This window comes from Callithrix jacchus, chromosome 14 (assembly GCF_049354715.1).
Source record: "Callithrix jacchus isolate 240 chromosome 14, calJac240_pri, whole genome shotgun sequence".
Lineage (NCBI taxonomy): Eukaryota > Metazoa > Chordata > Mammalia > Primates > Cebidae > Callithrix > Callithrix jacchus.
Genome location: NC_133515.1, coordinates 67640865 through 67659073, shown reverse-complemented (window position 1 = coordinate 67659073; position 18209 = coordinate 67640865). Strand labels below are relative to the sequence as shown.

Sequence of the window (18209 nt, the reverse complement as noted above, 5' to 3'; positions counted from 1 at the left end):
TCGGCCTCATCTGTGGGGCGCCCTCATGAGTGAAACACCAGCTCCAGGGAGGCCCCCTTATGCTGGGAGGCTTGGGGTACAAATGTGGAGGGAGGCCACCACATCCCCACCCACAGACTGACTTTGGCCTTCTCTCTCTGGACAGATGGACTTGCCCAGGCCATGTGCCATCCCAGCTCTGTACCCTGGTGGTGTCTGGGAGGGGCCTCTACAAAGAGGCACAGCCCTCCTGAGCCTATTATGGCTGCCCGAGGGCCTATCATCGGTCCCAAAGCCATTATATTTTCTTAACAAAGTAACACGTATGTTTAATCCTACTCTATAAATTAAATTGCTTTAGAAATATGCATCTTTACATTAGGATCCTCTGGGACACTCGGGCCATTGAACACAATTTTCAGAACCTTCATATTTATGTCTATGAAGGCATTTCAGATAGACCACTTTAAAGTTCCCTGACTAATGCAGCCACCAGAGACTTTATCTGGAGCCATAAGTGCCATTTGTGAAACATTAGGAGAGTTCTTCCCATCCCTGACCCCATTCTCCATAATGCAACTTTTAACTAGACTGCTTTTTAAGTGATCTACAGAGAGCTTGTTGATAACATCTAACACGAGCAACCATAAAATCAAACCTCCAGGGGTGATTTCTAAATCAATTCCAAATTTCTTCTTTAAAAAAAAAATTATTTTTCAGACTATTTCCATCAGCATCTGACACCAGTAATGACAGGTTATTCAGGCCACGAAATCCTCCCTAAATAGTATTTTGGGACTCAAAATAATCCAAGGAGCCTCCCCACACTTGAAGGTGACTTTCTACAAGGTTTCTATTTCCTGATAGGTCATTGTGAGGGGGTGCCCTCACTTATCTTGGAGCACATATAGCATTCATTGAGCATCGACTATATGCTGGTGTGTTAGGGGCTAGGAAACTCACCAATGCCCCAGCAGGTCCCAACTCTGGGATCAGGGAACCTACAATCCCATCACTGGCCTCAGGCAAGTCTCTGAGCTGGAGCACTTAAGAAAGGCAGCAACCAGCCTGTAAGGACAGGAAGGGTGCTTGGAGGGAGCACACAAAGGGCCAGGGATGACAGCATCCTACTGTCATCCCTGTGGATGCAGGTGTGGGAGGCATGGCTCTTTGAGGTCAGCATTTCAGGCAAAGGGGTGCCTCACTCTCCAGCCCAGAGAAAGTTTAGAAAGGTGGTGTAAAACACATGGACACGGGGAGGGGAGCACTACGAACTGGGGTCTGTTTGGGAGAAATAGGGGCGGGACAGCGGGGGTTGGGACAGCGTGGGGTGGGGAGTTGGGGAGAGATAGCACAGGGAGAAATGCCAGCTATAGATGAAGGGGAGGAAGGCAGCAAATCACACTGCCACGTGTGTACCTATGCAACAATCTTGCATGTTCTTCACATGTACCCCAAAACCTAAAATGCAATAAAAAAAAGAAAGGTGGTATGGTAGGCTGAAATATCACTGCAAAGGTGTCCTTGTTCTAACCCCCAGAACCTGTGAATGTGTTACCTAAAAGGGTAAAAAGAATTTGCAAATGTGATTAAGAATCTTTAGATGAGGCCAGGCACGGTGACTCACACCTGTAATTCCAACACTTTGGGAGGCCAAGACAAGTGGATCACCTGAGGTCGGGAGTTTGAGACCAGCCTGGCCAACGTGGTGAAACCCCATCTCTACTAAAAATACAAAAGATTAGCCAGGCATGGTGGCGCCCACCTGTAATCCCAGCTACTCAGGAGGCTGAGGCAGGAGAATCACTTGAACCTGGGAGGCAGAGGTTGCAGTGAGCCAAGATAGTGCCACTGCATTCGAGCTTAGGTGACAAGAGCGAGACTCCATCTCAAGGGAAAAAAAGAATCTTGAGATGGGGAGGTTATCCTGGATTATCCATTGGGCCCAATATAATTACAACAGTCCTCATATAGGGCAGGCAGGAGGGTCAGCGGCAGCAGGAGATGTGATGATGGAAATGAGTGTGGAGTGATTGAGGAAGGGCTGTGAGGAAGAAATGCTAGTGGTCTCTAGAAGCAGAAGACAAGGAAGCCAACTCTCAGAGCTTCCAGAAGGAAGCCCCGCCAAAACCCTCAATTTGGACGAAGAAGAATGACTGTGGATTTCTGACCTCTAGAACTGTAGGTAATACAATTGTGTTGTTTTGAACAGAAAAGTCTGGTCATTTGTTACAGCAGCCACAAGAAACTCATACAGAGGGTTCAGTGAATGAGCTACCCTGGCACAGAGGGGCATAAGGCTCAGGGAAGCCTTTGCGAACCTGGGCTTTGGGGTATTCTGCAGTCTAGCTCCCATACCCAGCCCAGGAAGAGGTGAGGATTAGAAGCCTGAAGAGGCATGATCCGCCTGGCATGTTTCCAAGTGTCCACTCTGATGCCCTTGAATCGGGGCAGCTCCAGCAACTTCCCTCCTCCTTGATGGACCTCAGTGCTCCACGCAGGACGAGGAGGTGTGACCAGCTTTCATCAAGCCCTGCGCTCCACTTGTGACTAGCACAGCGCCCAGCACACTGCCTTGCTGTCCCCCACTGCCTTCTCCCAGGCTGCTAGGCTGCAAGGGGGTGAGGTGAATAAAATGCTCATCAGTGCCTGCCTCTGCCTCCACCCAGCCCGCTCTGGTGACCATAGATGCAGTGCCATAGCCTGAGCTACCTTCCTGCAGTCACCCTCTCTGCCTACGGTTTTCAGAAACTAAAGCAGCCACGGTGCTACCTTGCTGGTTAGACCCCTTGGAGCCCCTACAACTGTCTAGAAGGATGGCACCTTTTTCTGGGCTTGAATATGGGCAAGGGTGTTGTTAACGAGACAATGGGGGGCACATGCTAGGAGGCCTTCCCCTACACGTCCATCCCCATGAGACCCTTCTCTTGCCACTCCACCCTCCCTGCTCCCACCAGCCATCTCCCTCCCCTTCCTTACCCACGCCCCACCACCTCCCAGCCTCCCACGGTTTCAGCCTTGGCTCCTCCTGCTCTCCAGAGTTGCCTTTTCTCTGAGAAGGCTGCAAATAAGCCGAGCCAGGGTCTGGGGCTTGGGCACGAGGTCACTCAGCCCTGCTAAGGAGAGGGTGGAACAGGCAGGCCATGAGGCCCTCAATCCAGAGCCCAACCCCTTCCCTTTGAGCCTGGCAGGCTCTGCAGGCCTGCAGCCCTGCCCTTGGCCAAAACCAAAGGGTCTGTAGGGACCCCAGCCAAGAACCAGGCTAACAAAAGCACTTGGGTTCAGGTCCTTGCTTGTCATTCTACCCAGAACAACTGACGCCTGGTCATGCTCAGGCATTAGCTTTCCCCAGAAAATCATGTAGGAGGGCAGCTTGGCCTGCATCCCAGGGATCAGGAGGTTGAGATCAGCAGAGGAGGAGGAGGAGGAGGAGGGTCAGGGTCAAGGAACCCTCTGGGCAAAAGCCCAGAGCAGGAAACAACATCTGCTGGGGGGACACAGTCAGCCCAGACGGCCCTGAAGCACCTTCTCCATTGGTTCCACCTGCAGGGGAAGTCTCTGCAGGCCCCCACCCACTTCCTGCAAGCTGGTGAAAACACCCTCCCCTTCTGATTCTGACAGAGTCTTCATTCTCTCCTGGGACACCAGGGAGCTGCCCTCCACCCCAATTACATGCATCTCACATGGGTCCCCACAGCCATGCCTGCAGCCAAGGTCTAGGCCCTCCTGACCAAGCTGATGGGGCAGACTCCTGACCCAAGCTGGCCAATTGGATTCTCTCTCCTAGGAATTAGACTTAAACAAGGAGGTGCCAGTTCTATTCTTTTAGAGTGTTGACTCAAAATGATGTGAGGAGAGGCCGAGATCACGACATTTGATCCTCTCCACATAAAGAGGCAATGAAAGTCAGTCTCCAGAGGGAGAAAAAAGCTGGCCTGAGAAAGAGGCAGAGGGGAAACCATGAGGCCTGAGAGGGTGAGAGAGTGAGAGCCAGAGAGAGAGACAGAGGTGGTTCCTGCCAGCCCTTGGTTCACACTTTTGTCGATGAGATGTCTCTACATCCTTACAGTCCAACCCCCTTCTTCCCTTTGCTAGTTCGAGGGGTTTCCCTAACCTTTCCATCAGTGACCCTCGGGTAAGACACACACGGCCATCTCTGCCTCTATCTCATTCTAGAACGGCGTCTGAGTGCCAGGTGCGTCCCAAGACGCTGCTTCCTAGAGAAAACACCCTCCGTCAGAACCACCACCCATCACTTTCTGATCATGCAGGGAACTTTAACCCACTTGGAGAAAAAAATCGGAAACGATCTTCCCTGCAGCCATCTTCTGATCAAAGTGGGACAAGAGACACTACCCCAAGACATCAGTCTGATCTTCCAAGTGTCTGTTTTCTGTTCCAGAGGAATGTAATGCAGGGTGTTTATTCTACAAATGCGAATCAAGTCCAGGAATGACGGCCTTCCCTTTCTCCCCTCAACACCCATTTTACAAGGTCCTATAAGTCTAGGGCTTTGTTGCAGCCAAGAAGAAACATTCCCTTTGGTTGGAGCCCAATTCAGAGGGCAGTTGTGGGAGGGGGGTGATGTGTGTGTGGGAGGAACAGAAGGATTCTTGGGGGAACCAAAGCAAAGACCTAGAGAAGCCAGCATCATAGTGGTTAACGGGGAGGGATTAGACTATTTACTAAAATATAACAAAATGTAAGCATCTTCTTAGCTCTTCATTTTATTAGTTTTTGAAAAAGACTCTTCGCAATTATTTATTAACCACTCTGGAATCTCCTTGGTCTTTGTGAGACATGCTGTCACGCATAGGATCTACCCAGAGCCCCTAGGGCAGAAAGCACATGGTCCCAGACTTCCGAGGACCCTTCTCCCCTCCCACGCCCTCACTGGTCATTGGTCCTTCCACTGTCATTGATCCAGGCTGCCTCTGTTCCCCTCCAGCAAATGCTTATTCCTGCCCTAGGCCTTTGCTCAGATAGGCTTCCTTGCCCCTGACTCTTTCCTCCGCTGATTTCAGCCTCCTGACCCCTAGGGTGCAGGCCACCCCTCACCTCCCAAGCTCAGGCCACGCTGCCCTCTCCCTCCTCCGAATGCCTGTGGCCTTCGTTGTTACAATGGCTCCTCTGTGCACCTGGTGCAATAATTTGGCAGCTTCTTGAGACCACAGCCCGTCTTCCTGTTGGAACCACCATCCGCGTGAGGGCAGCCCCTAAGCTTCAAACACAGGGCAATTGGCAGGAGTGTCTTGGCACAGCTTGTATGGCTTCCCCCAGCTGGGACTACCCCACATTCCCTTTCCGGCCCCACCTCCCCCGATGACCCTCCCTGAACTCAGTCACATGCCTCATTCATCTTTGTTTCAAGTCTCCACTCTGCAACCCCAGCTCAGACTCTTGCACGTGGCTGATACTCAAAATGTTGTTGACTTGAAACCACAAATACTCATCAGGTTGAATCCATATTGTAAAATTCAGGAGGTTTGAAGAGACAAAGAACCACCTTTTGGGATGCTGTGAAGCTCAGCTTGGCCTCTGTTTAATGCCGACCACCTAGGGAAGTCTTCAAGAGGGCCATGAGGCCTTATAACCCTGATGCAGTTGAGTTCTAGCTAGAGGGAACAAGGCTACACACAGCAGAGCCCAGGCATCAGGGCCTGTCTGACGGCAGCCCAGGGTGCAGTCTTTCTGAATCTGCTCTTTGGTAAGAAGCATAGTGAACATACACTTTATTGCTCAGACCAGGACACTTTTGAGAGAGAACTGGCAATTATGCTGGGACTATCCCAGATAAGCAAGCAGGACAGTCACCCCAAGCAATCCATCATGTTCTGTGGCCAAATCCCTCCAAGGAATAGACAAAATACAGCTTTCTAAACATAAGAATGTGCTAAACCTCCAAGTAGAGCTTGGTGCCAAGATTGCTTTATTTTAAAAGCCAAATGTGTTGTTGAAGTAAAGGCTGTGTTCTCGGCCCATTCTGGCTACGGCAGGAGACTGCTTAGGGAATTGTCTTAAAGCTGTATACGCTCCTGGGCCAGGGGTTTTCTGAAAACAGAGCAGAAAACAGGAACTGATGAGTCAGTGAAAGCAAAACCTTGAGGCTCCTGTGTCTGAGCTTCAAACTGTTGGATGTGGTAGACAAATTCCCCAAGGATAGAAACCAGGGCCTCACCAGCCTGGGCTGACGCCCGCAGACCCTTGAATTGGAGCATGTCCTTGGAGCTGAGGCTGAAGTGGGGCTGAGAGGCCAGGCCAAGCCAGGGGACACCTAGAACCTGCTGCAGGAGATGGGGTCACACCCCACCTGCACCTCAAGGCATCCCTCTCCCAAAGGGCACTTGGCCCATGGAGATGCCATCATTTTCCCCCTGGCAACCTCAGCCAAAAAGGAAGCCAAAGCTTTAACAAGCAGCACGGACACTCCTTATGATGCTTGAGTGAGGGTGAGTGAAGAGAATGAATGCTGAACCCGGATGGTCTAACGCAAAAGCCCTAACCGCCTCTCAAACGGGGTTGTGTTTCAGTCACTGACCCGGAGTGATTAAAGCAAGGTGTTTCTCAACCAGGGTCCATGGACCCCAGCTCAGAAGTATTCTCAAGGGATCCACAAGTTCTAATTTTTAAAAGTCATGTTTTAATTTTTATAAAACGCTTGAACAAATTATTGTGTTGTTTTTTTTTCTGAAGTAGAGTCTCACTCTGTCGCCCAGGCTGGAGTGCAGCGGCACAATCTCAGCTCACTGCAACCTCCACCTCCTGGGCTCAAGGGATTCTCCTGCCTCAGCCTCCTGAGTAGCTGGGATTACAGGCATGCGCCACCACACCTGGCTTTAGTTTGCCAATTATTTAAACAAAGCTTCTCTTCTGTAGTGATAAAATACAAATAAATGCCATTTTCATAGACTGACTTCAATTTCTTAGGTCGATGTTTCCCATGCTGGGGGCACATGCACATATGCTTGAAGTCCAGAGGCATTTGAGACACCAGTGTGGTGGTTAAGATCAAGGGTTTCGGCCAGGTGCAGTGCCTCACGCCTATAATCTCAGCACTTTGGGAGGCCGAGGTGGGTGGATCACGAGGTCAAGAAATCGAGACCATCTTGGTCAACAAGGTGAAACCCTGTCTCTACTAAAAATACAAAAATTAACTGGGCATGGTGGTGCGTGCCTGTAATCCTAGCTACTTGGGAGGCTGAGGCAGGAGAATTGCTTGAACCCAGGAGACGGAGGTTGCAGTGAGCCGAGATTGTGCCATTGCACTCCAGCCTGGGTAACAAGAGCGAAACTCCATCTCAAAAAAAAAAAAAGATCAAGGGTTTCAGAGTCACACAAGCCTGAATTCCAGTCCTAGTCCCACCATCCCAGGAATGGGCTTCCCATACTTGCCCATCAAATGGGGTCAAGCACCTGCCTCTAGGGGCTATGAGGCTCTGGCTGGCATCTCTCTAAGACAAAGAGACTTGGCCAGCTCAGCAGTTAGCTACCACCACTATTATTATTTACTATTATCACCTACTTGTGATTTCCACCCTGCCCTGCAGTTTCAGAGCGGTCAGTCCAGAGCACATGAAATCAGCTGCCCACAGAAACCGCTTTAAATGACAGGATGTTTCCCTTGCCAGAAGGAGAGGAGCAGCCTGGAAATCTAATCAAGTCCTGGCCAAATGTCAAAGGAAGCTGAAGCCTCAATTAGTTTAGTGCTATCAATGAGGGTTCAACGTGCATGTGGAGGCCTGGGAGGCCAGGGCAGAGAACAGCAGGTTCAGGGGGCCTGCATCCCACAAGGCCACCCCTCAGGAGGCCGCAGGCTACGTCTCAGCCACCTTGAGAACATCAAGCTGGTTCCCTCCCCTGATTTCACTGCCACCAATGACCTGGTTGTCTTCAGCTTCCCTAAAATCTTCTATAAGGGAGAGACTCCATTGATCAGCACTCTAGTCACCAGGCCGATACGATGAATGCTTAGAAGTTAACAGTATATCTTCGGGTTTCTCGCTTAGTTGCCTGGGAGTTTGGTTAGCATGACTCACTGTTCCTGAGAATGCTTGACCCCATGGCCTCTAACAAACATGTTTCTGGATCATAGTGATGCCACTAAGGTATGTGGGTCCCCTAGCCTCCTGCTGTCGGTCTGTCTGCAATTTCACTGGCAGGGCCTCCCCATTAACACTCTAGATAAAGGCTGCGCTACGCTGCTGCCCAGCAGCTCTGGGGCAGAGATTCTGAAGGCCATGAGCTGGGGCATGGGCTAGGTGGGGTTAGGGGAGGTGATTTGCAGCCCAGATAGTGGCAGTACTAGCCCTCTCCCACCCACTGCTCCAGCTCCTCCTAGCCCCTTGACTCCCCAGGTTGGGCCCATTTCCTTACAGACAGAATTTATACTTCTGTCTCCCCCACCTCAAATGAGTCTACATACAAGCAAATCATGGGGACTTTCAAACTGAGGTGCAGGCTGAAAGCAACAAAGCTATGGGAATTAAAACTGTCTTTTGACATAAAAAAAAAAAAAATCCACTGTTGGTAAACTTCATATCATGCTTTTTGTCTTTTTCTTTTGAGACAGAGTTTTGCTCCTATTGCCCAGCTGGAGTGCAATGGCTTGATCTTGGCTCACTGCAACCTTCGCCTCCCAGGTTCCAGCGATTCTCCTGCCTCAGCCTCCTGAGTAGCTGGGATTACAGGCACGCACCATCACGCCTGGCTAATTTTTATATTTTTAGTAGAGATGGCGTTTCTCCGTGTTCGTCAGGCTGGTCTCAAACTCCTGACCTCAGGTGATCCACCTGCCTCTGCCTTCAAAGTGCTGGGATGATAGGTGTGAGCCACTGTGCTGGGCCATGTTATGCTTTTATAACCTTTCCTGGACTTCTCTAGGCTTTGGAGGCATCCCCTGCACTCCCAAGATCTGCATTCTTTGTATCTCTCCATGGACTTGAGCCTCCTCCCTGTGTCTCTGTCCTGAGTCTTGAGGGTGGGGTGATTGCCAATGCCTTGATGGTCCCGTTTAGTTTAATAAAAATGTTTCTGCTTCAACTTTTTGCTTCCTTGGGCTCCCAGAAGCCACACACACACAGAATAGACGTGCTGGCTGGTGGGAGGCAGCCACTCCACACTGCTTGCTTCAGTTCAGTAAAGGCACCCACAACAAAGCATCTAGTTGGTAACATTGATGGTTGATTATGCTTCTTCCAACTGGCCCCATAATTCAGCCACAGTCTTTGGGCCTAGAGTCACTCTGAACCTGAAGTTGGTTGAGAACTTCCAGGTGTTTGAGCATTTCACTCCTGATTGCCTTGACAGGCAACTGTATGTACCAAACTGTATACAGATGATCATTCCCCCATCTTACCACCACCCCGTACCTCCCATACACATAGAAACAGAAAACCTACCACCATAACCATACCCCTTGGGGTGGGAGGCAGTCTGTCTTTCAGAATACTTACTGAACAGATGGGCAAGAATCGAGGTACTCTGGATTGAAAACAAGAAGTAATAGAGCTGGTTGGAGGTATTTTCACGTTATAATGACCAGGACCAGGGCCTTCATGCTATCAAACATTTAAAAAATTGCTTCATTATTATTATACTAATATTTGATATCTTTTAACACTTTATTTGCCTTCTACTAATAAACATATAAATCAATGTGATATGGTAGAAAAATCCCACATTTGGTCTTGAGAGATCTCATTAAGGTGTGAGCTGGGACAAGTCACTGTGAAATGGGAGTAATGCCTGCTCACCTTTCTTGTGCACAATGGTGAGGAGTGAAGGAGGGTAGGTGAGCAGTACCTGCCTCCCTTGTCCCTACCAGGGTCCCTGATGCCCCTGGGTCCCCAGCCCACACTCAGTTCCCCTGGCCCCTCACAGTGGCAGGCAGGCCTCATGCCGTACTTGTCCCTCTGACTGTTAAAGGTAACTTGCTGCTCCGAGCTGTTAGCTTTATAAAAATGCTTATTCTTTCATATAAATGTTGTATATGTTACCTTAGTTCAAAAAACTATTCATAGCAATTCACTGATATAAGCACAATGCTATAAGATTAACATAAATGAGTGAACACAATTTTAAAAAGACAATCACTCTGGTAGGAAAATTAGCAACAGGCAATTCACAAAGAGGATATACAAACGTTTAATGAGCAAACTTCAGGGAAGGAGGGTTTAACCTCATTTAAATAAGTTCTAATTTAAAAAACACAATTCCTTTTTCCCCATGGGGTAAGGAGAAAGGGGTTCTAAAAATTAAAAAAAGGTTGAGAAAGAAGAGAGAGAGGAAGGAAGAAAGGGAAAGAGAAAGGGAAGGAAAGAAGGAAGGGAAGGGAGGGAGGGAGGAAGGGAGAGAAGGGAGGGAGGGAAGGGAAGGAAGGAGAGAGGGAAAGAAGGAAGCCAAAGCTTGAACAACCAGCATGGGCACTCCTTATGATGCTGGCAGAAGCGTAAATTTGATCAGCCTTTCCAGAGTGCAATCTGGCAAGACATGAAACAGCTTAAAAACATATATGCCAGCCAGCGTGGTGGCTCACACCTGTAATCCCAGAACCTTGGGAGGCCACAGCAGGCGGATCACCTGAGGTCAGGAGTTCGAGACCAGCCTCACCAACATGGAGAAACCCTATCTCTACTAAAAATATTTAAAAAGTTAGCCAGGCATAGTGGCATATACCTGTAATCCCAGCTACTCAGAAGGCTGAGCCAGGAGAATCGCTTGAACCTGGGAGGTGCAGGTGGTAATGAGCCAAGACCGTGCCATTGCACTCCAGCCTGGGCAACAGGAGTGAAACTCCAACTCAAAAAAAAAAAGAAAGAAAAGCTGGGCGTGGTGGCTCAGGCCTGTAATCCCAGCACTTTGGGAGGCCAAGGTGGGAGGATCACCTGAGGTCAGGAGTTCAAGACCAGCCTGACCAACATGGAGAAACCCCGTCTCTACCAAAATACAAAATTAGCCAGGCATGGTGGCACATGCCTATAATCCCAACTCTGTGGGAGGCTGAGGCAGGAGAATCACTTGAACCTAGGAGGCAGAGGTTGCGGCAAGCCAAGATCATGCCATTGCACTCCAGCCTGGGCAACAAAAGCAAAACTGCCTCAAAAAAGAAAAAACCAACAAAGAAAACAAATATGCTTATCCAGATCGCAAGAAAGGAGAATGGTTATTGGTTGTTGCAGGAATCAGGAGACAAATGTTGAGTCCTGAGCCTAGAATGTGGCAGGGAAAATGGGAATGGCCGGAACACTGGATAACGCTAACATGATGTTAATCTTTTCTTCCCCTTGGTAATTCCCTTTTTTTCCCCTCCCATTTTCAAATAGCTAGTGCTCCTTGCCTCAGGGGAGGGACAGGGCATAAACAAAATATGTTTTTCTAGCATGATGTCTTGAATCTGTTTCAAAATAATGCAGGAGTTAGGGGAAGTAGGTGGGAGTATTAACCAAAACATGGGCCTGAAGTTGAAGGCTGCTGACTAGATACATAAGGTTTCAACACAGTAGTCTAAGTTGTATATATTTTTCAAGTTTTCACAATACGGAGTTTAGGACAACATATATTTATTATTTTGACCCAGCCATTTCAGTTTTAGGCATTCACCCTAAGAAAACAATTGAGAATATGTGCAAATATTTAGCCACAATGGCTGTAACATTGTTTCCAAAAGTGAAAAATGAGAAATAAACTAAATAATGGATGATATGTGCCTGGTTAAATAAATTACAATGCTTCCATCCAGCAGTCCAGTATTGATGAAAATTTTTTTTTTTTTTTTGAGACAGAGTGTCACTCTGTCGCCAGGCACCAGGCTGGAGTGCAGTGGTGTGATGTCAGCTCACTGCAACCTCTGCCTCCTGGGTTCAAGCAATTCTCCTGCCTCAGCCTCCTGAGTAGCTGGGACTACAGGCGCACACCACCAAGCCCAGCTAATTTTTATATTTTAGTGGAGACAGAATTTCACTATGTTGGCCAGGATGGCCTCGATCTCTTGACCTCATGATCCACCCGCCGCGGCCTTCCAAAGTGCTGGGATTACAGGCGTGAGCCACTGCACCTGGCGATGAATTTTTATAGATATAAAAACTACTCCCAAATATCATTAAGTCAAAAATGCAAGCTGAACAAATGTGTATTAAAAAACTTGGAATGAAAGTATCTCAGAATGTTCACAAACAGTTTTCTTGGAGTAGTGGCATGTTGAATAAAAAGGAAATGAAAAAAAATTTTTTTTGCTGATATGCATTTTCTAATTTTTCTACAATGAACATGAGGGCTCCTGAAATGAGAAAAAAAATGATACTTAATGTATAGATAATTGACTATGGAAATTAGATAAAGAAAAATAGAGGCCAGCCATGGTAGCTCATACCTGTAATCCCAGCACTTTGGGAGGCTGAGGCTGGGGGTTTACTTGAGGTCAGGATTTCAAGACAAGCCTGGGCAACATGGTGAGACTCTGTCTCTACAAAAAATATAAAAGTTAGCCTGTTGTGATGTGTTCCTGTGGTCCCAGATACTTGGGAGGCTGAGGTGGGAGGATTACCTGAGCCCGGAATATCCAGGCTGCAATGAGCTGTGATCACACCACACTGCACTCCAGCCTGGGAACCAGAATGAGACCCTGAAAGAGAGGTGAGGGGAGGGGAGGGGAGGGGAAGAAAAAAGATAAAGCCAACAGTAAGGTCGTAATAGAGATGTGTCCTGTAAGATCCTTATAATAGGTAAGGCTGGCCACAAATGAGCACCACAGATTTGGCAGAACAAGCACTGAGCTGCAGACTCTCCATGGGAGGGAAGGAGGGATTTACTTTTTTTAATTATTAATTAATTATTTATTTATTTATTTATTTATTTATTTATTTGAGACAGAATCTCACTCAGTAGCCCAGGATGGAGTGCAGTGGTGTGATCTCAGCTCACTGCAACCTCCGCCTTCCAGGTTCAAGTAATTCTTCTGCCTCAGCCTCCTGAGTAGCTGGCACTACAGGCACGTGCCACCACGCCTGGCTAATTTTTGTACTTTTAGTAAAGATGGGGTTTCACCATATTGGCCATGCTGGTCTCGAACTCCTGACCACATGATCCACCTGCCTCAGCTTCCCAAAGTGCTGGGATTACAGATGTGAGCCACTGCACCCAGCCCTTCCACGGGATTTAAAGCAAGGCTTTCCCAATCTCTCTGGCAGGTGGCACAGCCATGTAATCAGGGCTGCCATTCTCAATTACTCCACTATGACTGGAGTCTGTTATTAACAGCCAAGCACACGTCTGATAATCAAGGGATAGATGTGCCTCATCATTTTACAACTCATGGAAGAAAGATGAAAACAGTCATGTTTTCAAACTGATGCATACATGTGACAGAGGTTGCTGTCAGAGAGAGGCTCTCTGGTGTGAATTCTGCATTCAAGTTGAAGAAATCTAAGCCATAATAAACACAAAGGAGCAAAATGCCAAGAAAATCTGCATAGGAACACTTTGTGCAGCTGCCTCTCAGTTCGGCCATAATAATGCAGTGCTTTCAAGCCAGATGAGTAGCTGGGGCAAGAGATGATGCTGAGTGTGCTACCATTCATTCCACACCGATGACAGCCATCTGCAGAATGGCTAAAAATGGAGCGACCTGCCCCTTTTCCCCAGGCCTAATGTGGCTTTGCTTTCTAAGCTTCCTAGTCTCGAGCTGCCTGGGAGTCCAGGTGTGAAGTCTGATGAAACATGATGTGTTGCCATCCCATCCAGCAGCTTCCTTGCATGACCTTGGTCATCTGAATCAAAGGGACTAAGATGTGCTGCAGAAGAAGTTACTGAATGCTATTCCACATGTGGCAGATGGGATCTTTAAGAGGGAGCATTAGGGAAGTGGATATAAGCCCAAGTTCATATTCCAAAGCCACAGGCATGCTGTGGCAAAGCCGTGACCTGAGACTGCTCATGGGAGGGTCCTACAATGGACACCAAACAGCTCTAGCAGAGTCCCGCTGCTGCCCCATCCAAGGACGACTTGAGTGGACAGATGGCTTGGGATGTGCCATTTCTGAACCCAGCTCAATGGGAGGGTGTTTAAAACAACAAGGACATTTGAACCATGTCCTACTCTTCCTTAAAGCTGAGCAATCTGCTCTCTCCTTTACTGGGATTCTCAAGTGTGATCTAGAGCTCGGGTCTCACATGGTGTATGGTGTGCGTGCAAAGGGAGGCCTCCGGGTTCAACATGCAGCACTAAGCATCTCTTCCACAAATCAGATTGGCCATTTCCTAAACCTTGCTTTTATCAGGGTCATGTTTTGGCAAATGTGGGTTCCCCAAAGCTAAACCTTTCAAAGACCACTGATGTTCTGTCTCCAGGGCAGAGCAGAATAATCACCTTCCTAGAGTCCTAGAACTTGGTGTCAAAAGAAACAACAGGGAACCTTTTATGGTATCTATTCCTCAGCTCTGGTGCGTGATTACATCTCAACCCTCCTGATGAGAATATCATTCCCTTCCCTCTGAGAAAGCCCTATTTAATTGCGCTTCTATTTGAGGGTAACTTTAACCAATGGGAGCTGTAGGGATTTTTCCGCAGTTGAATAGAACACTCACTTTGGCCTCCAGGGAGTTTAGTGTCCAGTGAGGGATACAGACAGGACCAAACAGAAATACCACAAAAGAATAAATGGAGGCTGGAGGGGCTGGGGCGAGCAAGAGCTGAGGTGCCTGGCTTTCAGATGACAAACTTGGCTCCAGTGTAACCGGGCTGTCCTGTTAAGTGTGATTCCAGTGGGCTCCAGGATGTCACCAAGGCCAGGAGTTTTCATCTTGCTGCAAATGACTCAGACTTTCCTGGAGAGCTCCTGGGTCTCTGTCATATCACGAAGAAGCCTGGCTTATTTGGGTCCAACTTCTGATGGGTCATAATGCTGTGAAACATTATAGGCCTTTGGTAAGCCTGAGATCCCGTGCTGCACACACTCCTCCCCCAGGGCTGAGAGGCTGGGACTGGTTAATCTGTAAAATCAATACTCTCCTCTAGAGTAAAGACATATATCACTCTGGGGTAGCCCAGAGCAGCCAAATGCCAGATGACTCCTAGAGAATGTGAGAGTAGATGAAACTGTTCCAGGTTGTTAGGTATTGAATTCTATGCCCCAAAATTGTAAGTCCTATGAATTTCCATTGTGTTGACATGGCTTCCATGCTGAATGGTGTCTCTCCCCAGTTTTTAAGGTCTAATGAATTTGGAATTCCCAGTACCTCAGCATGTGACCTGATTTGGAAATAGGGTTGCTGCAGATGTAATTATTTACAATGCAGTCATTAGGGTGGGGCTTCGTCCAATAAGGCTGGTGTCCTCTATTAAAAGGGGAAATTTGGATACAAAGACAAGCTCACAGGGAAAACATCATGTGAAAACAAAGGCATGGAACTAAACAGGATGACCGAGGAGTGCCAGCAAGCCACCCCGAGCTGTGAATGAGGCATGAACAGATTGTTCCTCGCAGCACCCAGAAGGAACTCACACTGCCAACACCTTGGGCTGGGACTTCTAGTCTCCACAACTGTGAGACAACAAATTTCTACTGCACAGGGCACAACAAATACCCAGTTTGTGGTACTTTGTTATGGCAGCCCTAGCAAATGAATACATCAGTGTTCAGCTCATGTCTTTTTTTTTTTTTTTTTTTAAGCAGAGTCTCACTCTGTCACCCAGGCTAGAGTGTGTGGTGCAATCTTGGCTCACTGCAACCTCAGCCTACCAGGTAGCTGGGATTACAGGTGCCTGTCACCATGCCCAGCTAATTTTTGTATTTCTTTTTTTTTTAAGTAGAGACGAGGTTTCACCAATGTTGGTAAGGCTGGTCTCAAACTCTGACTTCAGGTGATCTGCCCGCCTCGGCCTCCCAAAGTGCTAGGATTATAGGCGTCAGTCACCTCGCCCAGCCTATCAGCTCATGTCTTTATTCAGCCAATATACAAGGTTCCAGGCAGTGGGCTGGAAGCTGGGAATACAGTGGCATATGACTGTCTCCTAACAGCTGTTCTCTCCTCAGAACAATTTTTTTTTTTTTTGAGATGGAGTCTCGCTCTGTCATTCAGGGTGGAGTGCAGTGGCACATCTCGGTTCACTGCAAACTCCGCCTTCCAAGCTCAAGCAATTCCCTGCCACAGCCTCCCGAGTAGCTCGGATTATAGGTGACCGCCACCATGCCCAGCTAATTTTTGTATTTTTAGTAGAGATGGGGTTTCACCATCTTGGCTAGGCTGGTCTTGAACTCGGGACCTCGTGATCCACCCACCTCAGCCTCCCAAAGTGTTGGGATTACAGGCAAGAGCCACTGCACCCAGCCAGTATTAGAACAATTTTTAACTGGGCTCTTGTCTATCCAGAAAAAAGATTCACTTCCCAGCCTCCCTGGCAGCTAGCTGTGGCCGTATAACTAATCTTGGGCCAATGGGATGGAGGTGAAAAAGGTGCATGCAAATTCCAAGGGAAAGCCTTCAGGAGAGGGCATATTGTGCTTCTTCCCCACGCTCCTTCCTGCCAGCTGGGGCCCTGTTCCCTGCTGTCTGGGACCATGAGGATGGAAGCGATGCTCAGCAGAGCAGCCCATAGGAGGAGTCTGATGCTGTGGAGTTGCCACATCAGCCCTAAACTGCCTACTGCAGAGACTTCATACAAGAGAGAAATCAATTCCTATCTTGCTTGTAACATGGTTATTTAGGGTCTCGTACTGGCAGAACTTAGTCCTCATCGACAAGGTAGGCGTGCATTTCCTATGCTCACATTCTAGCAAGGAAGGCATACCTTACAAAAAAAAAAAAAAAAAAATCGCAAACATGGGGAGTTCACACAAAGGATGCATAGGATGCTATGGAGAGCATGTCAGGGAGTAAGCCCATCTGGTCCAAGGGGTCTAAGAAGACTAAGGAAGTACGTTTGAGGCTGGTGGAATGGTTTGTGGGAAGCTGTGGCTGGGAAAGCTAGGTTAAAATGGGCAGGGCCTCGAGGAAGCCTAGAGAAAAGGATGTTATTCATTTTAACCTTGCTGGGACAAATTCACTACATTGCAAAAACAAAATAAAAGGTGTTAACTGGACTGTGCTGATTTAATTAGTAGAAAAGACCAAAGAACAGATGATTAGTGGTCGCTGGGGTATCTTAATCTGTGTGCAAGTTAACAGTAGGAATTCGTTTCGCTTCCATTCAACTTTCTGAACCGTGAATGTCCCGGGGGTTAGGGGCTGCCGCTAGGTTGAATGTGTCAAACCTCATTAAAACAAAGCTTAAAAAGTCAAATCCACAAATATTCACTGAAACCTGCTGTGTGCAAGGTATTTAGGCCAGAGATTCTGGCGGATGTTAAAGACGTTTCGTCTAAGATCATCGACTTCAGGGTGCCTGCAATCTAGCTGTGAAGACAAGGACAAAAATCGAGTGCAAACCACAATATATGAGTTAAAGAACCACCACCACCATAGCAACAAAAAAGGAAACTGTCACAGAATGGAATTAAACATGAAATGAGTGTGTCTACCAGGTCGGAGGGCCTGTGATGAGCTCACGGTGAGGAGAGGCCACGGGGAGCGGCAAGTGGTGTGCCAAGGCTCCATGGAAGAGGGGTCTGGAATAGCACCTTGAAGATAGGTAGGACACAGGTGGACAGGGAGGGAGGAATATGAGGGCAAAGGCATGGGGCAAGCAGGTAGAGACTGGTGGAGAGCACTCAGATTCATGTGCAAAAGGGATTTTTAATCATTACTATGTTATAAAATTTGATCTTAAGTTGTTAAGACAAATCAAGTAAACTCATGAGGAAAAACTCATGATCTTATGTTGTTAAGACAAATGAGATCAAGTAAGCTCATGAGAAAAAAAACCATGAAGCAAATCCTATAATATGAGATATATGACTCAATCTTACACCATAGCAACCAACTTGAATTTGCTAAACTTACTTTTTAAAAACTCCTCTTTCTCCAGAAAGCGCACACATTCTGTTTCCCAGCTGAAGAATCTTTGTATGCTGCTATGGTCTGGATGTTGACGTCCTCCCAAAATTCCTATGTTGGAGCCTAATGGCCCCTGTGATAGTGTTAACATATGGGGCCTCTGGGAGGTGATTAGGTCATGAGGGCTTCTTCCTCACTAATGGGATTCGTGCACTTGTAAAAGAGGCCTGAGGAAGCTTGCCCGCCTTCCTCGGACAGGAATGATGGTGCTTTCTAGCTTCATCCTCTTACGGCGGAAGCTT

At 47.9% G+C, this 18209-nt stretch overlaps 1 protein-coding gene across 1 annotated transcript in view; it reads right to left on the bottom strand.

Moving 5' to 3' along the window:
• Positions 1-5893: 5893 nt before the first annotated feature.
• The window catches only part of STPG4 (sperm-tail PG-rich repeat containing 4), a 46662-nt gene continuing 34346 nt past the window's right edge, over positions 5894-18209 (bottom strand). The window contains exons 7-8 of the mRNA XM_035272623.3: positions 9432-9536; positions 5894-6030 (exon numbers count right to left, since the gene is read on the bottom strand). Of these exons, the coding sequence (XP_035128514.1) occupies positions 5914-6030; positions 9432-9536 (222 nt within the window). The 3' untranslated portion in view covers positions 5894-5913. The remainder of the gene's footprint in view (positions 6031-9431; positions 9537-18209) is intronic.